The sequence below is a fragment of the Mauremys reevesii genome, linkage group 9 (assembly GCF_016161935.1).
Source record: "Mauremys reevesii isolate NIE-2019 linkage group 9, ASM1616193v1, whole genome shotgun sequence".
NCBI classification, from domain to species: domain Eukaryota; kingdom Metazoa; phylum Chordata; order Testudines; family Geoemydidae; genus Mauremys; species Mauremys reevesii.
In genome coordinates this window covers 102,317,535-102,343,799 of record NC_052631.1, presented here as the reverse complement: position 1 = coordinate 102,343,799, position 26,265 = coordinate 102,317,535, and the positions used below count along the sequence as shown (strand labels likewise).

General features: G+C 49.7%; 1 protein-coding gene across 7 annotated transcripts in view; it reads right to left on the bottom strand.

Moving 5' to 3' along the window:
• The window catches only part of DLG3 (discs large MAGUK scaffold protein 3), a 163,478-nt gene that overhangs the window by 99,380 nt on the left and 37,833 nt on the right, over positions 1-26,265 (bottom strand). Inside the window, exon 1 of one of the 7 annotated variants that reach the window (XM_039486975.1) lies at positions 13,404-13,748. The exons of the other annotated variants lie outside the window; for them this stretch is intronic. Coding sequence (XP_039342909.1) covers positions 13,404-13,739 — 336 coding nt within the window. The 5' untranslated portion in view covers positions 13,740-13,748. Of the gene's footprint in view, positions 1-13,403; positions 13,749-26,265 lie in introns of those variants that run through there. 7 annotated transcript variants of the gene reach the window in all.

Genomic DNA, 26,265 nt, shown 5'->3' with positions numbered 1-26,265 from the left:
ACCACAGCACAGCCGGTTAGGAGCTCGTGGCCGCCAGGCCCAAGGAGGGCAGGGGCTGAATGCACAAAGACCTGTTTGCCTTCCACAATGCAGCCAAAGATCACGCCGGCTGGCCAGGTATAATAAGGGGCATGAGTTTGTCCATTTCAGCTGTATTGCAAGGAGGTGGCTGCTCCCTTCAGCACAAGAGCCTAGTACAAGTCACACTCTTTGGAAGTTTACACTACTAATATTCCTCTGCTCCTATGCTGTTGTGGTCAGTACCCAGCGGTGACTCCAGGCACCAGCGCTCCAAGCGCGTGCCTGGGGCAGCAAGCCACGGGGGGCGGCCTGCCGGTCCCTGCGAGGGCAGCAGTCAGGCAGCCTTCGGCGGCGCGCCTCCAGGAGGTCCGCTGGTCCCGTGGATTCGGTGGCAATTTGGCAGCAGGTAGACCAAAGCCGCGGGACCAGGGACCTCCTGCAGGCAAGCCGCCAAAGGCAGCCTGCCTGCTGTGCTTGGGGCGGCAAAAAAGCTAGAACCGCCCCTGTCAGTACCTGAGCCAAAATTCAGCATATGTAAAAACAGGCTTTTCCAAAGCCTTAGGCCCACAGAAGTGCTCCAGTCACATGAAATGCTGGTTTTTAAAAAAATAAACCAATGACCCTTTCCTTCCAGTGTGGTTTGATGGCTGCCATCTTGGCTGAGAGACTGGAGGCTGAACTGTCTTTCCAGGCTCTTTGACAGAGTCGCATGCCCCGTGGCTCAGCCACAGAGTGACACACATGCACACTGGCCGAGGGCCACATCTGTAGCTTTGTGCTCGTGCATGAGAAACAAGAAGTTACACTGACTTGCCTATTTTCATTTGGTAGTTTCTGCATCTCCCTCCATTTGCATGAACCACATACAGAGGGAAAAGCCAATTGGACTTTTCAGTGCCTTTACTTTGTAAAGGGGTTACTAGTAACACAGACAAGGAAATGTTTTTTCAAATATCTGATGATGAAGCTTTGTCCCCGTTCAAAGTGTGATGCCTGGAATCTCAGAGTGGGGAGAGAGAGGCTCAGTGACAGTTCCATCCACGGTGAGGAATGTGCCACAAGCAATCCTCTGGCGCCCACTGCCACAGGACGAGCGTCTACACAAATGTACAAACTTTTCATAAACTGACAGCCTGAAAGGCCCTAGATTGTCAGACACTGACTGGGAAATGGACAGGCAACTGCACTGGAGTGTCAGCGCCACAGGATGTACAGAAAGCACAGATTCATGGAAACCCTGTTCTGTTGGCAGGTCACCTCCACAGAAGCAGTGTCTTGCCGTAGGTGGGGAAGTTTCTCACTATTTAAATTAATTAATTTCCCAGGAGTGAGCCTCTGTCTCTGTGCAACAGCAAACCAAGCTGGCTTACCTTTAGCAGGATTCACCCTAGTACGTACAGAGTTGTTCATCTGTTTCTCTCCAGCCTCTGCTGAAGCTTTTCATGGATAATTCTTTTCCCACCACCCGATCTGCCTGCTGCACTATGAATGAGTTCCTTAGGACGCCAAGAAGCATACGCTTTGATCATGCCTGGGATGAAGACATTCCTCCCTGGGGAACTCAGAGAGCCAGGAAGGTGCGACTTGCAAATCAGAAGGCAGAACAATAATCCCTCCAGCTCCTTCCTTTGGAGCATATAGATGTGCAGTTATTTTGGGTCTATATTTGAACTTTTGGAGCAGAGCTAACCCAGGTCCTGCTTCTCTTTACACCAGAGATACATTTACCTGGATCTGATCTATGACTTGGCACCACTGGGAGGGCTTGTCTAGATCCATTAGCCCCCTTTCTAAGTAAAGTGAAATGCCTCCTATTGTTAGTTAGGGGAGTGATGCTGCTACCTTCAGGTCCGAGGCCTGGAGTTTGAATGTGGAAGGGGCTACATGTCTCTGTGTATAATCAATGAGGAGTCCTTGTGACACCTTAGAGACTAACAAATTTATTTGGGCATAAGCTTTTGTGGGCTAAAACCCACTTCATCAGATGCATGGAGTGGAAAATACAGTAGGAAGATTTGGGAGGTCCTCTGAAGCCGCGGGACCAGTGGACCTTCCGCAGGCAAGCCGCGGAAGGCAGGCTGCCTGCCACCCTCGCGGCGCCGGCAGAGCGCCCCCTGCGGCTTGCCGCCCCAAGCACGCGCTTGGGGTGCTGGGGCCTGGAGCCGCTGCTGTACACACACACACACACACACACACACACACACACACACGAAAAGATGGGAGTTGCCTTACCAAGTAGGAGGGTCAGTTCTAAGGAGACAATTCAATTAAAGTGGGCTATTATCAATAGGAGGAAGGATCACTTTTGTAGTGGTAATCAGGGTGGCCTATTTCAAACAGTTGACAAGGAGGTGTGAGTAACAGGAGGGGGAAATTAGCATGGGGAAATTAGTTTTTAGTTTTTGTAGTGACCCATCCACTCCCAGTCTTTATTCAGGCCTAATTTCATGGTGTCCAGTTTGCAAATTAATTCCAGTTCTGCAGTTTCTCATTGGAGTCTGTTTTTGAAGTTTTGTTGTTGAAGAAATGTCACTTTTAAGTCTGTTGTTGAGTGACCAGGGAGGCTGAAGTGTTCTCCGACTGGTTTTTGAATGTTATAATTCTTGATGTCTGATTTGTGTCCATTTATTCTTTTGCGTAGAGACTGTCCGGTTTGGCCAATGTACATGGCAGAGGGGCATTGCTGGCACATGATGGCATATATCACATTGGTAGATGTGCAGGTGAACGAGCCCCTGATGGGGTGGCTGATGTGGTTCCTTGTGTTCCTAAAACAGACTAACACGGTACCACTCTGAAATCTGTGTATAATAAAGCCTGTGATAGCGTAATCCTCAGTGTTCTAATTCAGTTTGCACTGATGTTCTCTCTGTGTCTCTGAATGTCACTCTGTATCTGAAGAAGAGATTCTGGTCTCTCCCTCCTGCACTGGGCTCTGTGTCGAAGGGATTCCAAGTTGTCCCGGTTCAGCCTTTTTGGAGCACTCCAAAGCCTGGTCACCGTGCCTTACCATCAAAGGTCTGGCAGGATTCTCACCTGCCACGTCCAATGTGACAGAGCAGATTTGCTTCCTCTTTCTAATCCCAGGAGATTGCAGAAGAAAGAGAAATCTGTGTTTCTCCAGTGGGGTAGAAAGGAGCTCCTATCGTATGCCTTCAGACTGCCCAGTGCTCACATCTGTCAGTCTAACCCTTAGGAGAATGCAGATTTATATACTGTTTCTAAGCATTCGTCTGGCTGGTGGCCTAGAAAAGCTGCTTTTATAAGGCTTCCATGAAGAGATGATGTATAGTTCCTCTTTCATGTTGAGATGGGCTCCCTACAGTCCCAGCTCACATTCTTGCCATTCGCTGGGCTTCTTGTAAGTCTCTGCACGGCACTGATGCTTCGGCACTCTTTCCACTCCCCACTCTGGTTGGATCTGGGCCATTTCTTGCAGCTCTCCGGAGCTGCCTTTTATTACCTGCATCATCTCTTTATAGAACAGCTAGAGAGGACAGAACAACTGTCTGCATTTGTCTGAGGTGTGCAAACTCCAAAGAGAGAGAGGGAGAGTTTAGGGATCCCTGGAGCTGAACTAGGAGGAATGGCATGAAACTGAGCAAAGGAAAATTTAAGCTGAACGTCAGGACATTTTCCAAGGCGTGAGTGGGCAATAAGGCTGTAAAACAGCCCTGCAGCAAAGTGCAGGAAGTCTTATCTCATGACTGGGCTCAAACAAAACTCCATTTGTTTGTTTTTTTCTTGGGTTTGACAAAAGTGATCCCAGGCTGAGGCCATTTAAACCATTTCCCGAAGGTAAAGGGGTGAAGCCTGCAGTGGTAAAGAAATGCCACCTGTCTGACCGCAAAACCACACGCAACCCACCCCAACCCCAGTGAGTCTGAAGAGGAGCCAGCAGCCAAGCCCTATACCCACTGCAAGGCTGGAAATTGTAGGAGAAACCCTGGAAGTGGGGAGAAGAGATAGGCCATGAAGTTCCACACAGGGGTCTTGTCTTTGCAGCCCCCTGCTTGCTGCTGAGCAGCACTCCGGCAGCTCTCTGTATGTGAGCACAAGCGGAGCACAGCCACCCACACCACTCAGGGTATGCCTACACGGCAGCCAGTGGTCTGTTTGCAGCTGGCGTAGGCATACGTGTGTTAGCTTCAATCTAGCTAGCGTGGCTCAAACTAGCAGTGAAGACAAAGTGGTGCAGACGTCAGCCTGGGCTGTCCAGCGGCCTGGATACATACTCTCAGGCCTAGTTCATGCCAGAGTCCACACTGCCCCATCTTCACCGCTAGACATACCGGTACCCAAACCAGAGCCTGTTCTCCTCTTCACCTTCCCTTGATACTTTTCCCCTGTGACCCTGGACACAGAAACTCATTGGAGCAAAGACTGCTTTTAGCTGTGTGTCTGAACAGTGCCCGTCACCATGGGGCTCCGAGGTGTTACCGCAATACACACAAATAATAACAACAGACACATCCAGCCGCCTCAGCTTTCCCCATGCACAGCTTTCATGCCAGGAGTCTGAGATTTTACAACCTAGCAAACTCTGTACTACGGTCAGCCACTCCAAATCTGAACCTTAAGCCAGAGACACCTTTGTACTTAGGCTGCATACACTCTGCTGCATAAATCATTGTGGACCTAGTTTTAAACATCCCAGATCTGTGCAAAACAGGGAAACATACAGGGCTGAAAACGTCCCCAGGTGCAAGGATTCTTGGCTGGGCTGCAGAAATATGCAGGGTTTAACATTCACTAGCAGGGACACAGAGCTCCATGCTTTTCTGTGTTCACTCTGGGGGGCTTTTAGGACTAGAAGAGACCCTTACCCAGCAGAATAGGGCAGACAGGAAGCTTTCCCAGGCAAAAGCAGTCAGCTTCTGAAGCCTCTAAATTTTCATTCAAAAACAATTAAGGCAATTAGGTTTGAACATGAAAGTTAGGTGTCTTGCTCCGTATTCAAGCCTCTAAACCCAATTTTTATAGGTGCTATGTACTCACAGATCCTTTTTGTCCTGACAGTTACCCCCTAAAATTGACTCATTCCCACAACAAGAACATTTACTGTCATCTGATACACTCATGCAAGGGTTTCTCCCTTAAAAACAAAGACAGATACAGAAAGAAAGAGGGAATATGGGAGGTTGTTTAAAGGACGATTTGCTTAATCTTTGGAGTTTCAAATATTACAGTTTCTTTTCTGTTTTGCTTTGTGCTGTGTGTTGAATAGTTACTGAACGTTAAGAAGCATTTCTTGGGTGCTGCAAAAGCAAACCACATCCTTGATAACAGAACCTCAAATCCAAATGATTGTTCACAGAAGTGTAAACCAAAGAAGTAACAAAAAGGAGAACTTTATGCTGATAGCATCTGAATAGCCCTGTCGAATCCTCACTCCAGGCAGCCCCGGCACTTTTCACCCTCACACGCACCTCGGGATAGTAGGTGTCAAGTAAACTTTTGACATTCTAACTTTACGTTTCAGACAGAGACGCTTGGGTTTGTTAAATGTTGTATTAAGGGTTTTTTATCCCTTAAATTACTGATATGTATTTATAACCATAGCTCCAACTTCACAACATTTTCCCTGGGTGATCTGTTTTCCTTAGCCTTAGGTTTAGACATAACAATCGTTCGATGTACACAGCACTTTCCATCTGTAGCGCTCAGATCCCTGTGCAGCGCAGGTCTGATCCCTGTAGTACAGGGGGGGAAGTTGAGGCACAAGGACTTGCCCAAGACCACCCCCAGGTCACTGCAGAACTCGGAACAGAATCCAGGTTTCCATCCTCCTAGTCCAGTGCCTGATCCGCTCAAACACACTGAGGTGTGGCTAGACACGTGGCTATGAGTTATCAGACGTGCTGTATATTTTACCTTTTATAGAAACATTCACTTGTTCTAGTTAAAGCCCACTCTCAGGGTTAAGGGTCATTTTACTACATTTTTGGACGCTTCTCCTTTGCCATGTGGGAGCCATGATGGCTCTGGCCCTCTGGGTGGTTCCTGTCTGCAGCGATTTGAGCAGCTGGGAGGGCTGGCTTTTCTCTTTCTTGCTTGGTTGCCCTGGGTTTAGCTGCCTGCCTGTTACAAGGACTCTGTGCTGTGTCAGTGTGCAGCTTCCGCAAGCCAAGTTGGGCCACCATCCGAGCTTGTCAATTACGTTGTGCCAGCCAGCCACCCACCGGTGTCTGGGACTCGCACCTTCCTCCGCCGGCAGGCTTTGTACCATGGGATCCAGCTTGGATTGACGTACACATGTGGGTTATTTACCCTTTCTACAACTCCATGGCAGGACTTGGCGCAATACTTCCAAGGGCGGTATACCCATCTGTCTCACCCTGTGTCATGCCGTCACATGCCAACAATACTGTGGCAGGAGACTTGCTTTTGAATGGAGTTATCACTGATCATTGAGGGTTCACTCCTGTGAGATTAGGAGTGCCCCCAATTCTCAGCACCTTGCAATGTCAGCTCTGGTGGGACATCACTTACCCAGGTTTTACTCGGAGAAATGCCCATTGGCCCCGTGGGAGAATGGTCCCTGATCTGGATTTCTGTGCTCACCAGAAATAGTTCCTAGGTCACCTTCCGTGGGAAGCACAGGGAGGACACTAGAGAACGAATAGCAGTGACCAGTTGTACTGCAGACCAGAGGAGTCATTGCTCCATGTTAAAAAGCACATAGGATGCGATGCTGAGCACGCCCCGCCTTGGTGTGTGATGGTAACACAACCTGATAACTCTCACGAGGCAACAATCTTTCTGGCATGACAATCTTCTTCATAAAGCACCATCTCTCCTGAAACCTGCATCTTACAAAATCTTTCCTGCCTTGGAACCCTCACCATTAAATTCTCCACACCTCCCCTCTCCTGAATTGTTGGTCCATGTCTTAATTAGACAAGAAACCAGGTCCCCTTCCTTCCCTCTTTTCGTGGGGTCTCATGGATTTCACTCCCCTTTTCTCCCTCTGCACCTTATTCGTGGGTGATCTCTCTGCTCACATGGTTTCAACTACCATCTTTATGACAATAATTCACAAAATTTACCTCTCCACCCCTGGCCTCTCTCGGTCTAATGCAGCATTTCAGGCCGTCTCACTGATAGTTTCTCAGGGATATCCTACCATCTAGTTAATGGGCCTTGATGGGCCAGGTGCTCAGATGGCATAAAGTAGCAAAAAGTGCCACTGAAGTCAATGGAGCTTGGCTGAGTTACAAACAGCTGAGGATCTGGCCCAATATGACTTAAGCGCAGAAGATGCTGGAAGCGGATGGGGTGGAAGCAGTGCAGGATTTGAAGAGTGTGTGAGACTGGTCCTATCAAACAGGCGGGAAGATTATCTTGGTGGCAGCGTTTTGTGTGGACTGGAGGGGGTGACAGGGTGTCAGGAAGGCTAGAGAGGAAGAGGTTACAATAATCAAGATGACCAGGGGCTGACTGAACGTTTCCCTGTAGGCACAGAGAGGGAAAGGAACAGACTTTTCATGTGTAGGACATGGGCGAGGGAGGAGCTGAAGAAGGTTACTAAGGTACGGGCATGAGTGACAGGAAGGAGTATCTGTCCAAGGGGAAGCGGCGAAGGTCTGGGAAGGAAGATGAGCAGTTCAGTTTCTGGCCATGTTCAGCTAGCGGATGGCAAGCCAGCCAGGAAGCACTGTGAAGACCCTAGCTCATATGTAGGGTTGGATGGAAGGAGACACGGCGAGAGCAGCTACACAGATTTACACATCAGCAGCAAAGAGGTGGTGTAAATGAATGTAGGTGAACAGAAGAGAGGGTGTCAAGTGAGAGAAAGAGGAAGGCCCCGGGCAGCAGCCCCAGGACTCCCACAACCAAGGGGAGAGGAAGGGTAGGGGTGAGGCTAACCCAGCGAAAGACACTTTGGGAATGGTCAGAGAGGTGACAGGAAAACCAGGAGGGGACAGCAATGGGGGGAGGAGGAGAACATATATAGGAACAGGATCAATGCATCCTCTTTTGCACTGTATTCAGCCCCTGAAACAGCAAGGGGAGAGGAGAGGCTAAGGGCGGATTTTGCTATTGTTTTATCTACGTCTAAATTGCTAAAAATAGCTTTCACAGGGTTTGAAATCTTTAATTAAAACCAAGTCTTGATGTGCAGCAAATCCCTCCTGATGTGCAGCTGAGCTTGCTCCTTCCACGAAAAGGCCCTCTTGGTATGTTCCAGTATGGCCTGCCATGTGCAATTCCCCATTCCTTCTGGAATGTATCAGTCCCGCTGGAGGCAGCTGACAGGCTCACTGTGCCTTGGAGACTCAGCCGCTACTGTGCCTTATTTCTGGTCTGTAAATTCTCACCTTCCTTCACTTTCCCTGGCCTGGACAGGCCAGAATTTCACACTTTATAGAATTACGTCTCCACACACCAGGAATGGAGCTTGGAAGGAAAATTTACCCCTTTCCTGCTTTGGCTTCTCTCTCTCCTCCTCTCTCCGCGAAACGCTGAGAACTCCCTCCTCCTCCTCCATCTTCAAGTACAAAGATTTAGCTAATTTCTTCCATGAATAGAATATAAGTAGCCATAGCAACATCAGCCTGCCAACCTTACCACCTCGTATGTCTCCATGTCCCCATCACCCTTTTCTTGTTCACCATCCCCTCCACCTCTTCTGGAAGCCAGCGAGGCATCATCTCTGGCTTCCAGCCTGTTCCCTCGCTGTGTACGTCCTGCTTGCTAATCTTGCCCTTTACAGTAATCGGCCATTCACTGCTCACTAGCCCACTGTGTCTTCCCTGATATTCTGAAGACCAATATCCACACTCTCATCTCAGAATTTTTCCCTACATCTTCTCTTTTTCAGATACAGACCCACATCAACCTCCCCTTACCCAGCAAAATCTCGGAGGTCACCCACCGAAGCAACCCCTCTCACAACAGCACCTGAGACCATCTCCAGATGGGCTTCTTCCCCTTTCACAGTGCTGTGAAGCCTGGCTTACTCCTCTCCTTATTCTTCTGAGCCCCAGTGCTCCCTGTGACGTTAAAAACCATTTCCTCCTTCCCAAATGTCGGGTACAGTTCTCGGGATTCTTGGTGCTTTGTCGTCCTGGTTCCAACCCCTTATCCCCTGGGGTCTCAGAACGCCAACGTCCTAATCCTTGTCAAAACCAGCAGGTCGGCCCTTGCAGGCCAAGCGCTACCTCCAGACACGCCTGCCACGATTGTGCCAAAAACACCACGTCAATTCTCCCAACTGAAGGGAGAAATTAAAGCAAATGATACTTTCAGTGGTCAACTAACCTTTCCTTAGCAACTCCCCACAGACATCAAACCAGCCCACACCCATGGACATGGCTGCCTGACCCTTCTACTGCTTTTCCCTGCACAGGTACAAAATCCTGCCAAAGGGGACGTTTCTACGTGCTGCTGGGATCCCCGAGATGCCCTCTCCAGGAAGTTTAGTCCTTAGGTTCCCTTAGAAAAAGACACCACCAGGCACCTCTTGCTCCTCTAGCCGAGCCATGGGTCGACAGGTACTCGGAGCCACCCTCATCACCTACCTCCTGGTTTGCATCTGTGGGTACTTCCTACACTCAGATACAGTCATGTCTGGCTGTTTATCGAACGGTCTTCTAATGCCACTCTGCCTGCGTGACCATATTTCTCCCCCATTTGCATGGATGGCAGGCTTTTTAAACTTCTACAGTGCCACGGAATTCCAGAGAGGCCCATGGAACGAGACAGTGGGAGAACTCTGCTGCACTGGATACTTTATTCAGTAATGGGCATTTCACATCAAGCAGGGACAGCGAAGCTGAGGCAGCCTCAAGAAATACAGGACATTTGCTACTAGGATGGTTAGCGACCAGCTTAATTTAAAGTATGTCTACGCTCCCCCCTGGACCCCAGAAGTTCTGCCCATGTGGTAATTCTCCATCTGTCACTGGAAATTCTTAGCATCCCAGAACAACTCTCTGAAACTTGGATGTCTCAGTTTGTCTCTTTCTAACCATTGGGGCTCCCCTTCACAGTGACCAGAACCCCACCGTGTTTTGGGCTCTCGTGGGTGGAGAGGAGGCCCTTCGGCTGAGGCTGGTTCCGAAGATTGTTCTGGGGTGGGGTGGGAAAGGGTCTGGTTCCTGCCTGCTCTGCTAGCAATTGTGCCGTGCTTATGGGGTGCAAACATTGGCATCCATGTCCTAGAACCTTAGTGCAAGGGACAAAGCAAGCATAGGCTTCAGCACAACATGTCAGCGCAGCCTTAGATGGACGTACTGGGAATTTCGAAATGCTTCTCTCCCCTGGGAAGCCTGGAGCATCAATGTGAAGGGGAGGGGAGGGGCTTCTGGCACTTAGTTCCTCTAGCCACTGCAGCTCGGTGATGCTGCCTGACAGGATAATGTTGCTCTCTGCCTTTCTTTCCTTTCTCTAGGAAAGGGTTAGCGCTGATTCCTCTGCTCACCCACGCCCGGCCCCACTTCCCATTCCCAGTGTGCTGGCAGGCAGAGCGGGGAGGGAAGTGGAAAAACAGAACAATTAAGGAACAAGAGAGATGGTGAAAGAAAAAGTGGAGGAGAAGAAAGGACCGAATTAATAAGAGGAAAAGAGATGACGGGTGGATCTGAGAGAAGAGAAGGAAGAGAGCTAGAAAAGGAGAGGCAGTCGGGCATAAAAAGAAAAGAGACGAGAGAAAGGAGTGAGAAGCCATTCTGAGCCCTCTGCCCTTCCTGGAATTGGGCATAGGGGCTTCTCGATTGCTGGCATAAGGCAATTTGTGGGGGGAGGAGGGGAAAAAGCCAGGCCATGAGAGGTGGGAGGAGGTGTGTGTTAATGTTTCTGATTATATGGTGTGCTTTTGTGCAAGGCAGCATGTGTGGGCACGTAATGTAAGCCTTTGTGTGGGGCACACAGTACATGTGTTTATAGGCGGTAAATGAACATGTACCATATGGGAGTGAATACTGTATGCGCGACCACCTCTTGTGTGTGTCACAGCATACTGCATGCCTGCAAGCATCTGAGCAGACACTGTGCACACGTGCCTGCTTGCATGTGAGGGAGAGAGAACAGGTTGCAACGGAGGAGGAGAGAGGTGCAGAGCCCACAGCGAAACGAGCGGGTCCCTCCTCTCACAGTGCAGTCCCCCAGCCCCCCTTCCTCCTCCTGCTCTGTCTGCACGTTCCTTTTCAGCTCCGGTTTAGAAGTGGTTCCAGGAACACTTACGCCATTTAAAGGGACAGCCCCATGTAAGAGCAGGCTTGGCTTTATCCCTAGTGCGACACAGTGCCGTGATGTTTGTTCCACATTCCCTCCAGAACAATTACCTTTAGCATTCGCAGCCCCCATCACACTCCCACTTGATCACGAAAGCCCTTTCAGCCTCAGAGCCAATCCCCTTTACTGCTGGACTGGCCAGGCACAGCTGTTTCTACTTGTCCACCTTTTGTCCCTCTGCCTGTCCACAACTGGACGGTGAAGAACATTGATTCCTAAGGCTCAGACATCTTGCACCTTCCTAGCAGAATGGGAACATTGCCGAGGCATTTGCTGCACAGCTTTACTCAGTGCATAAATTTGCTACACACCAGGGAGCAATTCTGCCTTCTCTGATACATTCTGTGTTCATACCACACACACACCCCCACCCCCACCCCCCCATATGATACATGCAGAGCCTTGCTAGCCACATGTAAGCTTGCACACCGGCAAGGCATCACTCCATCTATACCTTGCACTGCTGGGAGATGGATTTGCTTTTTTCCCTTTAGCAATGGTAGAACCTAATAAAGCATTCTCCAATCTGCAGACATTCAAGCCAAACCAACCTCTAACACTCAGTGGTAGCATCACAAAGAGAAAAATGACTCCTGTTCTACCATTGCAAAACATGAAGGATTCCTGCATCTGAAAGCATGGCCCCTTCTGCCCAACCCAGCTCGGCTGATGACACTGATCAAACGGACATTTCTCTCTCTCTGTCACCGTTTGCAATCATCTTAACAGGACCTTGGGCCATCCCAGCACCCGTCTCTGCCAGGGTTGGGGGTGGGGAGGAGAAATGAAGGAATAACAGGCACTGGCTGCTTTGACATCCCTGTGCCTATCTCGCCTCTCGAGCTCCATGCATTGGATGGAGCTACAGCACAGAAGGGATGGAGCCAGCTTGCCAGGATCCAGCAGGAAAGCTAGACACAGACTTAGGTGAAGAGACAGATGGAAAGAAACCATCCTCCTAGGAGGACGTTTGGTTTTGGGCACTTTCTGTACACACTCCTCTGGGAGTTTCATTTCAGAACCAGATTATTTCAGACACATGCAGGGATTCAGCCACTAACCAAGAAGGACGTAGAGGGGAAAGAACAGGGTTTGGAGGGGAGCGTTTCCGACTGATTGTTGTTGTCGGTTCATGTATAGCTCTTAAAACGATAATTAGAAGAATCAATAAAAAGTCCAACGTAAGGTTTGAAGCTAATGAGTGAGAGAAGCAGGAGACAGAGGTAAATGCTGACTTACATTAAAGCAAGGTAAATTTTTTCTCAGCCTGCGTCCAGCCTCCATTTTACGGCTTTGCAAACAGACTCCATCCATTTTCTATGCTGGCTGATGGGTTCAAAATAAGAATGGTCTCTCCATGTAGAAAAGACGAGAGACAGCCTGGCAATTGCTCCTTAAGGAGATCAGTAATCAGATGGGAAGAAATAAAGGCAGTGAAATGAGGCAGAAAGCACACGGCGTGCCAGAGACCAGAAGAGGGTTATATAATTATCGATGAGGATGGAGAGCTAGGAATAACGAATGGGGAACAGGCTCTCAAGCCCAATGGAAGGTGGGAAACTAGTTTGGGGAGTGCTGGCCATTGGCACCAACAGCCTCAGAGACTGCCCTGTGAGCAGTATGCCTGGTGCCTCGCACACAAGGTCCGATGGGACACTCGACATCACCGAGACTTCAGGCAATAGCATCCTAAGCAATGAGAACCTGGGGTGGGGTGCCAATGACCACCGGTACTTGTGCCAAGCAGAAGTCAGACATGTTTTAGCAGCTAAGGCCTCAGGAGGCTGTGCCTAGCCCAGAGCAGAACGAGAGACGAGAGAGTGCACCGCCTCAATGCTGGCCTGGAAAGTCCTGGCCCATCCAGCCAACCCCAATAGCCAAGCAGTGCCGAAATGTGCTACAGGACACCACCTTCTTGCTAACACGTGCCTCTTTTCGAATGACTTACCCACATTCTGCAGAATCCAGGGGCCCTTCCAGCCACCTGCCCCATCCACAGGTACCTCAACCCCCCCTCCCCCCATTTACTCTAGACACACGGAGGCCGAACGAGTGCTTAGGATGCCTGGGGAGTGGTAACAAGCCCTGTAATAAAAGCCCCCTCTCCCCCCGTTGGCCATGGGGAGCCAACCCGTGTCCCATACCTGTTCATACCAGTCGCGGTTCGAACATGTGCATTCTGGCCACCAGTTTGTGCTGTTCCCGTTCATCTTGGGGGTGCTCTTCCCCTGCCCCTGCTTCAGGGGAGCAGGGACATTGTCCCGGGAGGTGGGGATGAGTTTGCTCTTACTCCTAGAGGTGGGGGTGGCTCCCCCCTGGGATGGCAGGGTCTGTGAGCCATAGCCCCCGTAGCCGTACTGCTCATGCTGCCACTCGCCGTAGGATGGAGGCTCCATGCGACGCAGGGCCGCCATCCGCGTCACTTCGTAGCACTCTGGGCACTTACAACAGTGATGGTGCTTGTGCATATTTGATTTCATAATATACACACAACCAAGAACAAAAGGAAAAAAAGGCAAGAGATGGAGAAAGGGACCCCCCCTCCCCGAGCAGAAAATGCACCCGCCTCCTCTCCCTCTATGCACCCCCTCCCCCTCTTGTAGTCAGAGATGGTCCAGAGTCTTCTGTACAAAAACCAGAATTACAAATCGATTATCTCCAAAGGACAGCCACCCAATAAAAACGGTTTCTGTTGTTCTGCATTGCCGGCCATTCAGGTGCTAGCATGTCAGCCTGCCCCTCAGGCCCTGGAGAGCTGCTGGCGTGGGGGGCTCGGTGCAATCAGCTCTCTGCTTTGCTTCATTGATCTGCTTTGCTGCTCCCCCAGTCCATGGCAGAGCAGTCTCTGGCCCCTGGCAGCTGTGTGCGCAGTCAGGCTCCCTCAGTGGGTATGTGCAGGGGGTGGGGAGAAGGCAGCTTGCTTCACCTGCAGGGCTTGGGCTGGAGGATTCTGCTGTCTCTGGTCCCTGGATGAGAAGGGAGAAGGCGAGAGCATCTATCTCCAGCCTCCCCGTTCTCCCGGCCCTCAGCCAATCACTGCACAGGGCAGCATCAGCAGCGGCAGTGAGAATGTTAAACAGCAGGCCCTTAAAGACACAGCTGCCTCATTCCTACCCCTGGAGCCTGCTGCACCATTCAGCCCCCTCATGGAGCCAGCTGCCAATCACAGTGCTGGAAATAAGGGGCAAAAACCCGTCCTGGCTGAAATGACTCCGTCAGAAATCCCACAAAATCCACAGGCCCACAGAAGTTACTGGTGGAAAAGGCCCAGGAGGTCGCTAAGAGAAGCAAGGGATAAGCTTGTCATTCTGCAGCCTCCACAGACAATCCCCTTTTGATCTGGCATTTGGGTGCCATGTACAGTGGTCACCTTTCAGAACGGTAGTTAACATAACCACATATAAAGTGCCCTCACTACTTGCAATGTTCCCGGGATACCGGAGAGGGAACAGCTAGGGAATAGCGAATGCGCTGAAGCAATAGTAATTATCTAAAGCAAAAACTGGAAGGTGTGTCAGGGTAACCACTGCACCGTAAATCCAGAATCTACATTAAAACAAACTCAGGAGGCCTCTTCCCTCACGGCCGGGAACTCCCAGGGAAGGCTGCCTGCTCATTTGCTTTCCAAAAAGCAAGAGGCCTATCGCTCTGTACCCCATGTACTGCAACACCTAGGCACAATGGAGGGAAACGAAGAATAGAGGGAAATGGTTAAATCCTTATGTTCCTGCTGTTGGGCCCTCTCCCATTGACTGGGAATGAGAACCCCCCGATTTTTCTCTTTTAGCATAAGTAGGGAGGATAACACGTTTTCAGTGGGTAGGCTCAGTGCTGGGATCAACGGTAGCACAGGCAGATGCTGGACTACCTTCCACAACACAACTCTGCAAACACATTTCAGTCTTGACATGTAGCCCCTCTTCCCAGTGCAGTCCTGTCCCCATCCAGACATGCAAACTTCCTGGTCACTTCAGCCTTGGGCCCTACACAGCACTACCAGGAATCTGAGTCCTGACCAGCAGCTCCCACTGTTATTCCATGGCTCCCCACAGGCAGCTCCGCTGACACCCTTCAGTCCCACCCTGCTGCCGCCTGCTATTCCAGTCCACATGCACACCATAACTCTCTCCTGTGTCAACCCCACCCTGCTATTACAGGCCTAGAGCAGAGATGGACAGTCCTGATTTGTGCAGTGGTTTTGTGATATGCACAAATTGGGGGTCAGGATGAGACTAAATTCAAGGTCACCATAGGACGGTACAAGAAGCTTGGGCAGGCAGAGGGCAGTGCTCTGTGCACAGATTCCTACGTTCCAAGGCCAGAAGGGACACGCGATCACCCAGTCTGACCTCCTGCGTAACACAGGCTGTAGAACTGCCCCAGGATAATTCCGAGAGCAGAGCTGTTAAAAAAAGTCCAATCCTGATTTAAACATTGCCCGCGATGGAGACTCCATTATGAGCCTCCGTAAGCTGTTCCAATGGTTAACTACCTGACTATTAAAAATGGACACCTTATTTCTAGTGTGAAATTGTCCAGCTTCACCTTCAGCCAGGGGATTGTGTTAAATCTTTCTCTGCTACGCTGAGGAGCCCATTATTCAGTATTTATTCCTCACGCAGGTACTTGCAGATGACCCCTGGAATACAGGTCACCTCTGTACTAGGAAGAAAGTGAAGGAGTGAATTGGAAGGAGTTCAGAGAAGAGCCACTAAAATGATCAGGGGCTGAGCTATGAGGGACAATCACAGGAATCTGTTTAGTTACGTCATGCTTCTGCTAAGTAGGAAACTGAAAACAGCCTGTAAGTATCTGAAGGGTGTAATCCGCACCCAGGTGGGAGAGGAATTGTTTAGAGCAGTAGTACAGCTAGGAGCAATGGGTTGAACACAGAGTCTAGAACCTAGATAACCAGATTAGATGCCAACGAACAGTGAAAACATGAAACACTGAGACAAATGCCCTGACACGGAAGGGAGGAACCACCACTCGGGATATTTAAAACTAGACTGGATAAGGCCCTGTAGACCGTTGAGGAGAACAGTCCTGCCCCAGCTCCCCGGGCCTGGACTAGACAGAGCCTAGCTGTGATCATTTCTGTGCTAGGATTCTGTACAATGAAAGAGTTGCTGGGACTAGCTCCAGGTACCAAACCCAAGCGCAGATGGAGAGATTAAGAGCACAAGAAATTCCCACTTAGTACGCAGCTTCCCCGCAGACTGCTCAGTGTGAGAGAAGGGTGAATAATGAATACACCTTTCTTCCCTGGCCCAGAGCCCAGGGAGCTGCTCCCACCCATCAGACAAAGCTCAGAACCAGTGCAATTGGGTGTTAAGAGATGCTGAGAAATCCAAATGGCTCAATTTTTACCCACTTTAATCCCCATCTCCCACACTCCTTTGGGACACATCAGTGCTGCTCCTTGATTGCAGACAGTGCTAGCCCATGGAGCATCTCCTGGGGGTGTGCACAGTCCTGCTGCTCACATCATTGTGTCTTCTCTTGACTCTGGCTGCAGGCATTATGAGGCAGGGACTGTCGCTTGCTATGTGTTTGTACATCAACTAGTACCAGGAGTCCTGATACTGACTGGGGTTTCTGGCTGGCCGTGCAACACAAATGAATAATACGGACGGCACTGGCTTCTCTGCCTGGTTTCCAGCTGTTAAACTGCAACAAAGAGCTAAAAATACAGAAATATTTTCCTAATGTCACTTCCCCCATGAGCAATTGCTGAAATCGCTACAAGGATGTTATGCGATCGCAGCAGGAGGGGAGATGGACACCAACACTCTCTTGATTAAGATGTGGTGCACACAGGGACCCCAAGGACCAACCCCAGGCCCCAGCTGAGATGTGTGAAGCCCCCACTGTATGTTGCTGACGTGGGGCTGGGCAGTAGAATGAAGTTTCCAGTCATCTGCGGAGCCCCTCACTTGTTTAACCGCAAGGGGCTGTGGCACAGGTTTCTAGGTGGTTCATATGTATTCAGGTGAAAATGACACACGCTACCACGTTACAAACATTCACAATGCCACCTCTGCCCCACAGGCTTTTCGAGAAGCCAAATACAATTCCTAGCCCAGGAAAGCCCAAAGTTCTCTGGAAACCAGCACATAAATCAGCTCTTCTCGTTTAATAATGGCTGTTGTGTCTGCCAGCCCTGCAAGGGGGTGTCACAGACGTACCCTTAACCCTGTAGTGGGATTCATGGAAAAAGCCAATCTAAGCAGTTAGGCTAATCGTGCGTTGAGTGAAAGGAAATCCTTTTACAGGCAACACATATTAGATTGTGGAACACACTGCCACAGGATGTTGTTGAGGCCAGGAATGTAGTAAATCAAAGAGGGACTGGACATGTATATGGATAATAAGAATATCCAGAGTTATAGCTAGTGAAGAAAGATGGGGCTAAGGGTTGGGATAGATATAAAACTTCAAGCTTCAGGGTTTAAACCAATCCCTAATTCTTACGGATTATCCCCCATCTGACAGTTGCAGATTTTCTTGCATTGTTTTCTGAGGCACCTGGTGCTGACCACAGCAGGAGACAGGACACTGAACTAGATGGACCCAGCCACTGGTGAGAGCAGCACTGGGACGATGTGTTCACGGAGGTCAGAATTGCCTGGCTGGGTGGGTGGGTGGAACTCCTGAAGAAAGGACTTGGAGGTAGAATACTTGCCCATAATAACAACGCTGCAGCCCCTGGGTGCATCTACACTGCAGCTGGCTGTAGGCCCCGGAGTCCAAGCTGCAATCTCCACACTGCTATTTTTACTGCACTAGCTCCAGCTCCGCTAGCGCTGGGTTGGGAGGTTCGCTCCCAGCTGCTGTGTAGATGTACCCTCAGCGGTGGGACAGGAGTGTGGGGGGAACAGCATCAAACACTGCAGAAAGGCTAAGCAAGGGAAATGCGGACGGCTTCCCTTTGTCTGTGGGATGAGGAAGTCATCCCCCAGAGCAACGCATGCTGCTTCTTTCTGTACTGTGCCCGGGCCTGATGCCTGGCTGAGAGGTATCCAGAACACTGACAGCTAAACATGTGCCACTGGAGAGACTGGCTTTTGCAAGCTTCTTGATTAGCTGCCCCGAGAAACGGAGGCGACACTGGGCTGCAGGCCGCAATGTCTGTCGAACGTAGGGACGGTTTCTCTAGGACTGGTTGGACAGTCACAGATGCTGACAGTCTTTGGTAGTTGGGCCCCCAGGGCTTCTGTGCTCCTGTGCAACCCCCAGCGGGAAGTACCATGTTCTAGAACTGAGTGGGGACAACCTGGGCTTACTCTTCTGGGATAAACCTTTGGACAGTTTTACCCCGGGTGTATCTCTGTTAGCCGCAACATCCCAGAGCCCAAAAACAATGAGGAGTCCGGTGGCACCTTAAAGACTAACACATGTATCTGATAAATAAATAAATAAATAAATAATCTGTTAGTCTTTAAGGTGCCACCGGACTCCTCGTTGGTTTTGTGGATACAGACTAACCCAGCTACCCCCCGATACTTGCAACCTAGAGCAGGTGCTGACAGCCCAGCCTTCTGAGGGCTAGGAACTCTGATATCTCCCACATACTCTCCAGCCACAGAGAAGTGAGGAATCGGAGATAGCGGAGTCTGCAACCATTAACCCAACAGATGAGGGCACACAGGCGGTAAAGTTTCCAGTGAGACTAGGTCGAAAGCGAGGGAGTGGGAGAGGAGGTAATGCAATGGTCTGAATGCTGGGCTGCTCGTGCTGACGCCCTAGAACGACAGTCTCCCAGCCAGGGCTGGTTCCAGGCACCAGCGCAGCAAGCAGGTGCCTGGGGAGGCCAATGGGAAGGGGCAGCACGTCCGGCTCTTCGGCGGCAATTCGGCAGCTGGTCTCAGTCCCTCTCGGAGGGAAGGACCTGCTGCCGAAGGATAAAGCAGCAATCGTGGCTTTTTTTTTTTTGGACGCTTGGGGCGGCAAAAATGATGGAGCCGGCCCTGCTCCCAACTCAGCAAGGTTGATTTGCAATTTACTGTATGTGGGTTGTTCAGTTGTCTGCTCTGCAAGGACGTTAAAGAGCCCAGGTTGTGGGAGGAGCAGACAAACGGGATCAAGGCTAGTGTGACATGGGTGAGGGGTGCACATGACAAGGTCGGAAGATGAAAGAACAATAAATGTTAAATGCCGAGTCTGAGTTTCCCCACAAAAACCGCGGAGTAATTAATGCGGGGCTAAGTACAAAGAGGGATAATAATGACTGGACACCCCAGGGAACTGGTTGCACACAGATTACTCCTCCCCAAGCCAAACACACCTTCATTTTATGTGATGATTCCTGACGTGTTACCCACAGCCATTGGGCCAGGTCCTCAGGCTTTACTCCCAGAATCAATGGGTGAGGCTCCACACTAAGCACCCACAGTTCATTTCTGTGACAAAAATAAGGCAAACCAATAAGGTTGTGACCACAGGGGGAGGGGGATTGATGCGTTATCCTCTTCGCCGGGGGACCCAGCGGCAGACTCCACAAACAGAGTCCAAGTCTCCCCTCTGTAAAGGAGACCTCAGACCCACTTAACAGGCACTTGCTAGGGGCTCTATTTTTTGCTACAATATCATGAGACCCCCAGGGTCCCATTCCCTAGGGTCCCAGGACAGGGGCTCCTGCTACAATCCTTTAAAAGAAGGCAATTTAGATAAACAAACAACAAGAAGAAAGGAAACCATAGCAACTACCCTGCAGAGAAATTCCCTCTTCTAGCTATCTGGACCAGAGACCCTCCCTGGAGCCAGTCTCTGTGACTGCCTAGGTTCTTTTCCACAGCAGGTCAGCAAGCTATATGCTCCCTGAGGGGTTCGTTGGCAGAGTAACCAGAGACCCCTGCCAAGTCATCCAATTGTTTAACCCCTGTGGATGCTGCATACATCACTGCAAGGGATACAGGGGTAATAGGTTTTCTCTCCAGAGACCTGTTGAGGGCAGGGTGCTACCAACAGAGAAGGGATCTCTCATCCCACATGGCCACTAAACCCTGACACATTGTACCAAGCCGTGAGGGTTTTTTTCTGACTTCTGTGCAGTTTGCCATGAGAGCAGGCTCTGCCAGTAGGTCTGGAGTGGGCTCGCAGCACTATGAGATCGCTGCCTATTCTGAGACCCCCCTCCTCAGGGAGTGCGTCACGGCAATACCTAACTGGAATGTGGCGAGAGAAAGACATGGTGTGGACCTTTCCTCAGAATTTCCAGAGGCTTGCATGGTTATTAGTAGCTAAAGTGTCTTTCTACCCTGAACAAGGACTGCCAATTAAATCATTTAGCATCTCCCCTTGACATCCAATCAAATATGCTCAATTTACAAGTCAAATGACGTTTATTTCTGACTGCCAGCGCCACAGAGCTCTCAGAATCAGACTGGACTTTTCCTTCCTCCTCCTCCTCAGTAAAGGTTCTGCAGGACAAATGTTACCTTCAATGACACCTGTGCAAACCTATTGGCTTCCAGTGAAGTTGCACAAGTGTAACTGATGAGAACTTAGTAAGAAGAACTCTGTGTTACTTCAAAAACTTCTCTCTTTTGTCAACAGCATTTGGTCCAATGAAAGATGTTACCTCACCCACCTTGTCTCTCAGAGCTTAGGAAGCAATTCGGTTGATGATGCACAAGCAGGAACAGAACTTGGCCCCCTCTCTGTACCTGCGCTGGTTCTGTAGTGCCAACAGAAAGAAAAAGAAGGGAATACTAATTTTTCTCACTAAAGCCAGCAGCATCTCTGCTACCAAGATATGCGGGCATGAGAAAACAGCTCTGCATCAGTCTGGTACTAGTCAGTATCTTCATTAATGACTTTGATAATGGAGTGGAGAGTATGCTTATGCAATCTGCAGATGACACCTTACTGGGAGGAGTTGCAGGCACTTTGGAGGACAGGATTGGAATTCAAAACAACCTGGACAATTTGGAGAAATGGTCTGAATTCAACAAGATGAAATTCAGTAAACATATGTAAAATACTTCACTTGAAAAAATCAAATGCACAACTGCACAACGGGGAATAATTGGCTAAGTGGTAATACTGCTGAAAAGGGTCAGCGGGTGACAGTGGATCACAAATTGAATGAGTCAACAATGTGATGCAGCTGCGAAAAAAAGCTAATATTCTCCTGTGTGTATTAACAGGAGTGTTGTTTGTCAGACACAGGAGGTAGCTGTCCAGTTCTGCTTGGCACGGGACTCAGCTGGAGTTCTGTGTCCAGTTCTGGGCACCTCAGCTCAGGAAAGATGTGGACAAACTGAAGAGCATCCAGAGAAGAGGTACTAAAATGATAAAAGGTTAAAGAAAACTTGAGGAAAGGTTTAAAAACTGGGCAAGTTTAGTCTCGGGATCCCTTCCAGCCCGACACTGCTATGGTTGTATGTGTCATGGGAGCAGCTTTGTTAACTCAGGAGCCCATTTTTGCATATTCACATTTCAGAACAGACCTGCACTTTAAGCCCCAAGGACACTGTCGTGTCATACAAGACACATGGATAAAAAAAGCCCTTATTCCCAAAGGGTGACATTAACACGACTTGATCATTGCATTACAGTGTTGTCAACTCTCATGATTTTTTCACGAGTCTCGTGTTTTTCTTAAAGGCCCAGTGCCTGGGGTCATAATTACATGAGAATCTCAATTTCATTACAAAAAGGGGAAGTTTCCAGCCCCCACTGCAGAGAAAAGCTTGAAAACATGACCCAAGCGCAGCCTCAAGGCTCAAAAGCCAGGAAACAAAGGGAAAGATCTATTTTTTATGATCTCGTGATTTTGAAGCAAATCTCGTAATTTTTTGGTCCTGACTCTTGATTTTTGAATTGGTGATGCTGCATTCTGTGCTCTGTTTCCTTTCGCCCACTCCTCACCAGTCCCATGCAGGTATCAGACACGTTCACACATTCAGCCTTAGCAGGAATTGACAACAGAAGTAACGAGGGGGCTTTGAATACATAGACAATATTGTGACAAACAGAGCTGCTAATTTTCAGACTTCAGTAACTTAATCATTCCCAATTTGGGAGGGGTCCTTGGGAGATGGTCTCTAAGGTCCCTTATTTTATCTCCTCCTACCTGCCCAGCCAGTTCTTTCAGCCAAAGCAAGCAGCTCTCTCTGGAACACATCAGTGCGAAGCCTGAGTCAGCAAGGTCACTTCAGAGCCAGGGGCCTGACCCCAAACCCACTGAAATCAAGAGAAAGATTCACACTGATCTCAGTGGGCTTTGTGCAGGCTCCATGGGATTTGCCCCCTGGTCCCAGTGCCTGAGTTATGCTGCCTCTGAAGCCTTCCCCAATCAGACCAATCAGTTCCTGGGCTCACAGGAACTGAGCTCTGTGGCAAAACCATCCTAAAGGGAAAGAAATACAGAGTCCCCTTTCAGGTCTTCCTGCCTGCAGCAAAAACTGCCGTTTCCAAGCAAGAGCTCCCAAAGGCCGGCCTGAGAGCTGTCTGCAGATAAGAGAGAACAGGTAAAGGCTCCCTGTAGGACACAAAAGGAGAACAGGTTATGGAGACTGCCAAGTTGCACACCAAGGGACCATCCTGTGAGGTGCTGAGCACCTTCACCTCCCACTCAGCACACTGCAGAATCAGGCCCCACCTCCCACCCAAGGCGATCTGAAATGGTAACGACACAAAAACTCAAGAGAATCTGGGTTTAAAACCAAAACATCAGCTGAGCCTTAACGATCACTGGGCAGGGGCTGTGTCATCACATCCCAGCCCAGAAAATATCCCTGCTCAGTCCGGGAACAATACCTCTGAACAGGCCAGACTGGAACGGTGACTGGATAACCAGAAACCCTGGGTGCTGCTGGACTGATTGAAATACATCCCTCATTGTTTGTTTTCCTGGCCTCTCAGCCTCTGAAATTCTGATACTGTTTGTCCTTGCAGCAGCTAATAAACGATCTGGAGTTCATTCCAAATGATTCTGTTGAATGGACTCAGGCCTCCTTACTGGATTGGAACTACATAAAAGTGCTGTCAGTGGGAGCCTTGGGGACCCAGCAGGAGATACCAGGATCCCGAGAAACACCCAGTGGAAGGGGGGGGTCAGGAGTCTCATGTTTCACAGACTGGGGTGGAAAGTCAGGATGTTCCTTCAGCCGCCATCCCCTTTTCTGTCCCCTTTAAACAAGACAGTAATGCAGGAAATTTCTGAATGGCTGCCCCCTCCTTCAGCCTGCCTGCTAGTTTCTCAGCCAATCAGGTGGCATGCTGAAGCTGCAGCAGCCAGTTCATTTGTCTCTCTTAAAGGTACACTGTGTTTAGCAACCATTTCAGTTCCCCTGTCCTCAAAGACAAGGACAGATGGGTTGTTTGGACATAAATTCTCTGTTTTTCTATTACACTAGAGTTCTGATGTGATTCATACATGTGGCCACCACTGAAATAAGTTTAAGGGTCCCCAGACAGCCTAACCCACGCTAAGCTATGGATTGCTTGTGTTTAGCTTCAGTAGCCAAAGGTCTCTGGAAAACAGAGAGAACTTTTACAGTGTAAATCATATTTTCTTATTCTTCGTGCACCACCCATTCCCCGGGAAGAAGCAGAGGATTCCCAGTCCCAGCAACAGCAAACCTTTAAACCTTCACAAGTGTAACCACCCTCCCCATAAATTATCAGCAAGTCTTAAAAACAGGACCTTGAGCACCAAACCACACAGGCTTCTACTACCTGAAGAATAACTTAATTAGCTGGTAACAATAGCAGACTGTTCTCCTCTGTGTGGAACAGCTACCAGAAGGGAACACAATACAACCTTTACTCGTTACAGAAGCACAAGAGACAGCTGCACAAAAAACTGCCGAAAATAAATATTGGCCATTATCTTTGAAAACTCATGGCGATCGGGGGAGGTCCCAGATGACTGGAAAAAGGCTACTGTAGTGCCCATCTTTAAAAAAGGGAAGGAGGAGGATCTGGGGAACTACAGGCCAGTCAGCCTCACCTCAGTCCCTAGAAAAATCATGGACCAAGTCCTCAAGGAATCAATTCTGAAGCACTTAGAGGAAAGTGATCAGGAACAGTCAGCATGGATTCACCAAGGGCAAGTCATGCCGGACTAACCTAATTGCCTTCTATGAGGAGATAACTGGCTCTGTGGATGAGGGGAAAGCAGTGGATGTGTTATTCCTTGACTTTAGCAAAGCTTTTGATACAGTCTCCCACAGTATTCTTGCTGGCAAGTTAATAATAATAACAGGAGATATACCAATCTCCTAGAACTGGAAGGGATCTTGAAAGGTCATTGAGTCCAGCCCCCTGCCTTCACTAGCAGGACCAATTTTTGCCCCAGATCCCTATGTGGCCCCCTCAAGGATTGAGCTCACAACCTGGGTTTAGCAGGCCAATGCTCAAACCACTGAGCTATCCCTCCCCCCAAAGTATGGGCTGGATGAACGGACTATAAGGTGGATAGAAAGCTGGCTAGATCGTTGGACTCAACAGTTAGTGATCAATGGCTCCATGTCTAGTTAGCAGCCGGTTTCAAGTGGAGTGCCCCAAGGGTCAGTCCTGGGGCTGGTTTTGTTCAATATCTTCATTAACGATCTGGAGGATGGTGTGGACTGCACCCTTAGCAAGTTTGCAGATGACACTAAACTGGGAGGAGTGGTTGATACGCTGGAGGGTAGGGATAGGATACAGAGGGACCTAGACAAATTAGAAGATTGAGCCAAAAGAAACCTAATGAGGTTCAACAAGGACAAGTGCAGAGTCCTGCACTTAGGATGGAAGAATCCCATGCACTGCTACAGACTAGGGACCGAGTGGTTAGGCAGAAGTTCTGCAGAAAAGGACCTGGGGGTTACAGTGGATGAGGGGGCAGCACCCCAGATAACGGGGCACCAATCTCTGGTTTCCTGCCCAGCTGCACCAGGCAAAGGTGGCACAGGACCGCGCCATGACGCTGTGTGGGAACATGAGGGGGAGGGGCACAGCGGTGCAGGACGCACTGCTGTAGCTGAATGTGCAAACAATGCACAGGCTGCAGCTGGTACAAAATGGGGCTGCCTGTCTCCTCCACAGCTTAGGCCACTGCGAAAACAGCCAGCCTGTCAGCCAGTCCCTGCCCTGGCTCCGAGTCCACCAGTGATGCCAGTTTAAGGCCTTAGTCCTCATCTTCAGAGCAGTTACTGGATTAAACCCCAGCTACATTAAGGAGCGAATGTGGACAGATGAGCCACCTGACAGCTGTTCTGCTCCGGGAGAGAGCAGACCTCAGCATGGAGCACCGGGGGGCTGGATGCAGCGTTCCGGGCCCAGGGGATGTGGCTTCAGAGAGACCCTGCAGAGGAGACGGGATGAATCCAGAGTCTGGCCGTCCTCAGGGACCACTGAGAAACCTACCACTTTGAACAGGCCTTTCCACCACCACAGGAGTCACACGCACACCACTGGCACGCCCCCCCGCCCTCAACACTGATCCCCTCTCCCTGATACCCCTCCGACTCACACCCTGACACCCTCTCCTGCCCTTAACACTGACCCCCCTTACCCTAATCCCCCCTCCTGCCCCTCCCCTAACACTGACAACCCCCTCACATCCCCTCCTGCTCCTAACCCTGACACACCTTTTCTACCTGTCTTCCCCACCACGAAATAAAATAAATCCCCAAATCAACACAATTAGATCTGAAATTAACAACCAAATGAACCCACCAAGCAATGAATAAATAACCCTTTCTCAGGCAGAGTTTTTATACTTGGAAATGGAGAAGTGCCAGAGAATCCAAGAAGTCCACTAGGGACTTCACTGTTGCTACTGATTTTACATGGACGGTGCTCAGATACTGTGGTGATGGGCAGCACTAGGCGATTAGATTAGATTAATCTACTGGACTTTTTCTACTCTCTATTGAAGCCGTTTACACATCTCCCTTGCCTTCTTGTTCATTCCTGGGGTAGGAATAGCTAGAGCCTCTAGTAAAACTGGAGCCAGTCAACCCCAAAATATCCAGGGACGTGAGAGTTCACACTGACACATTCAGTGCT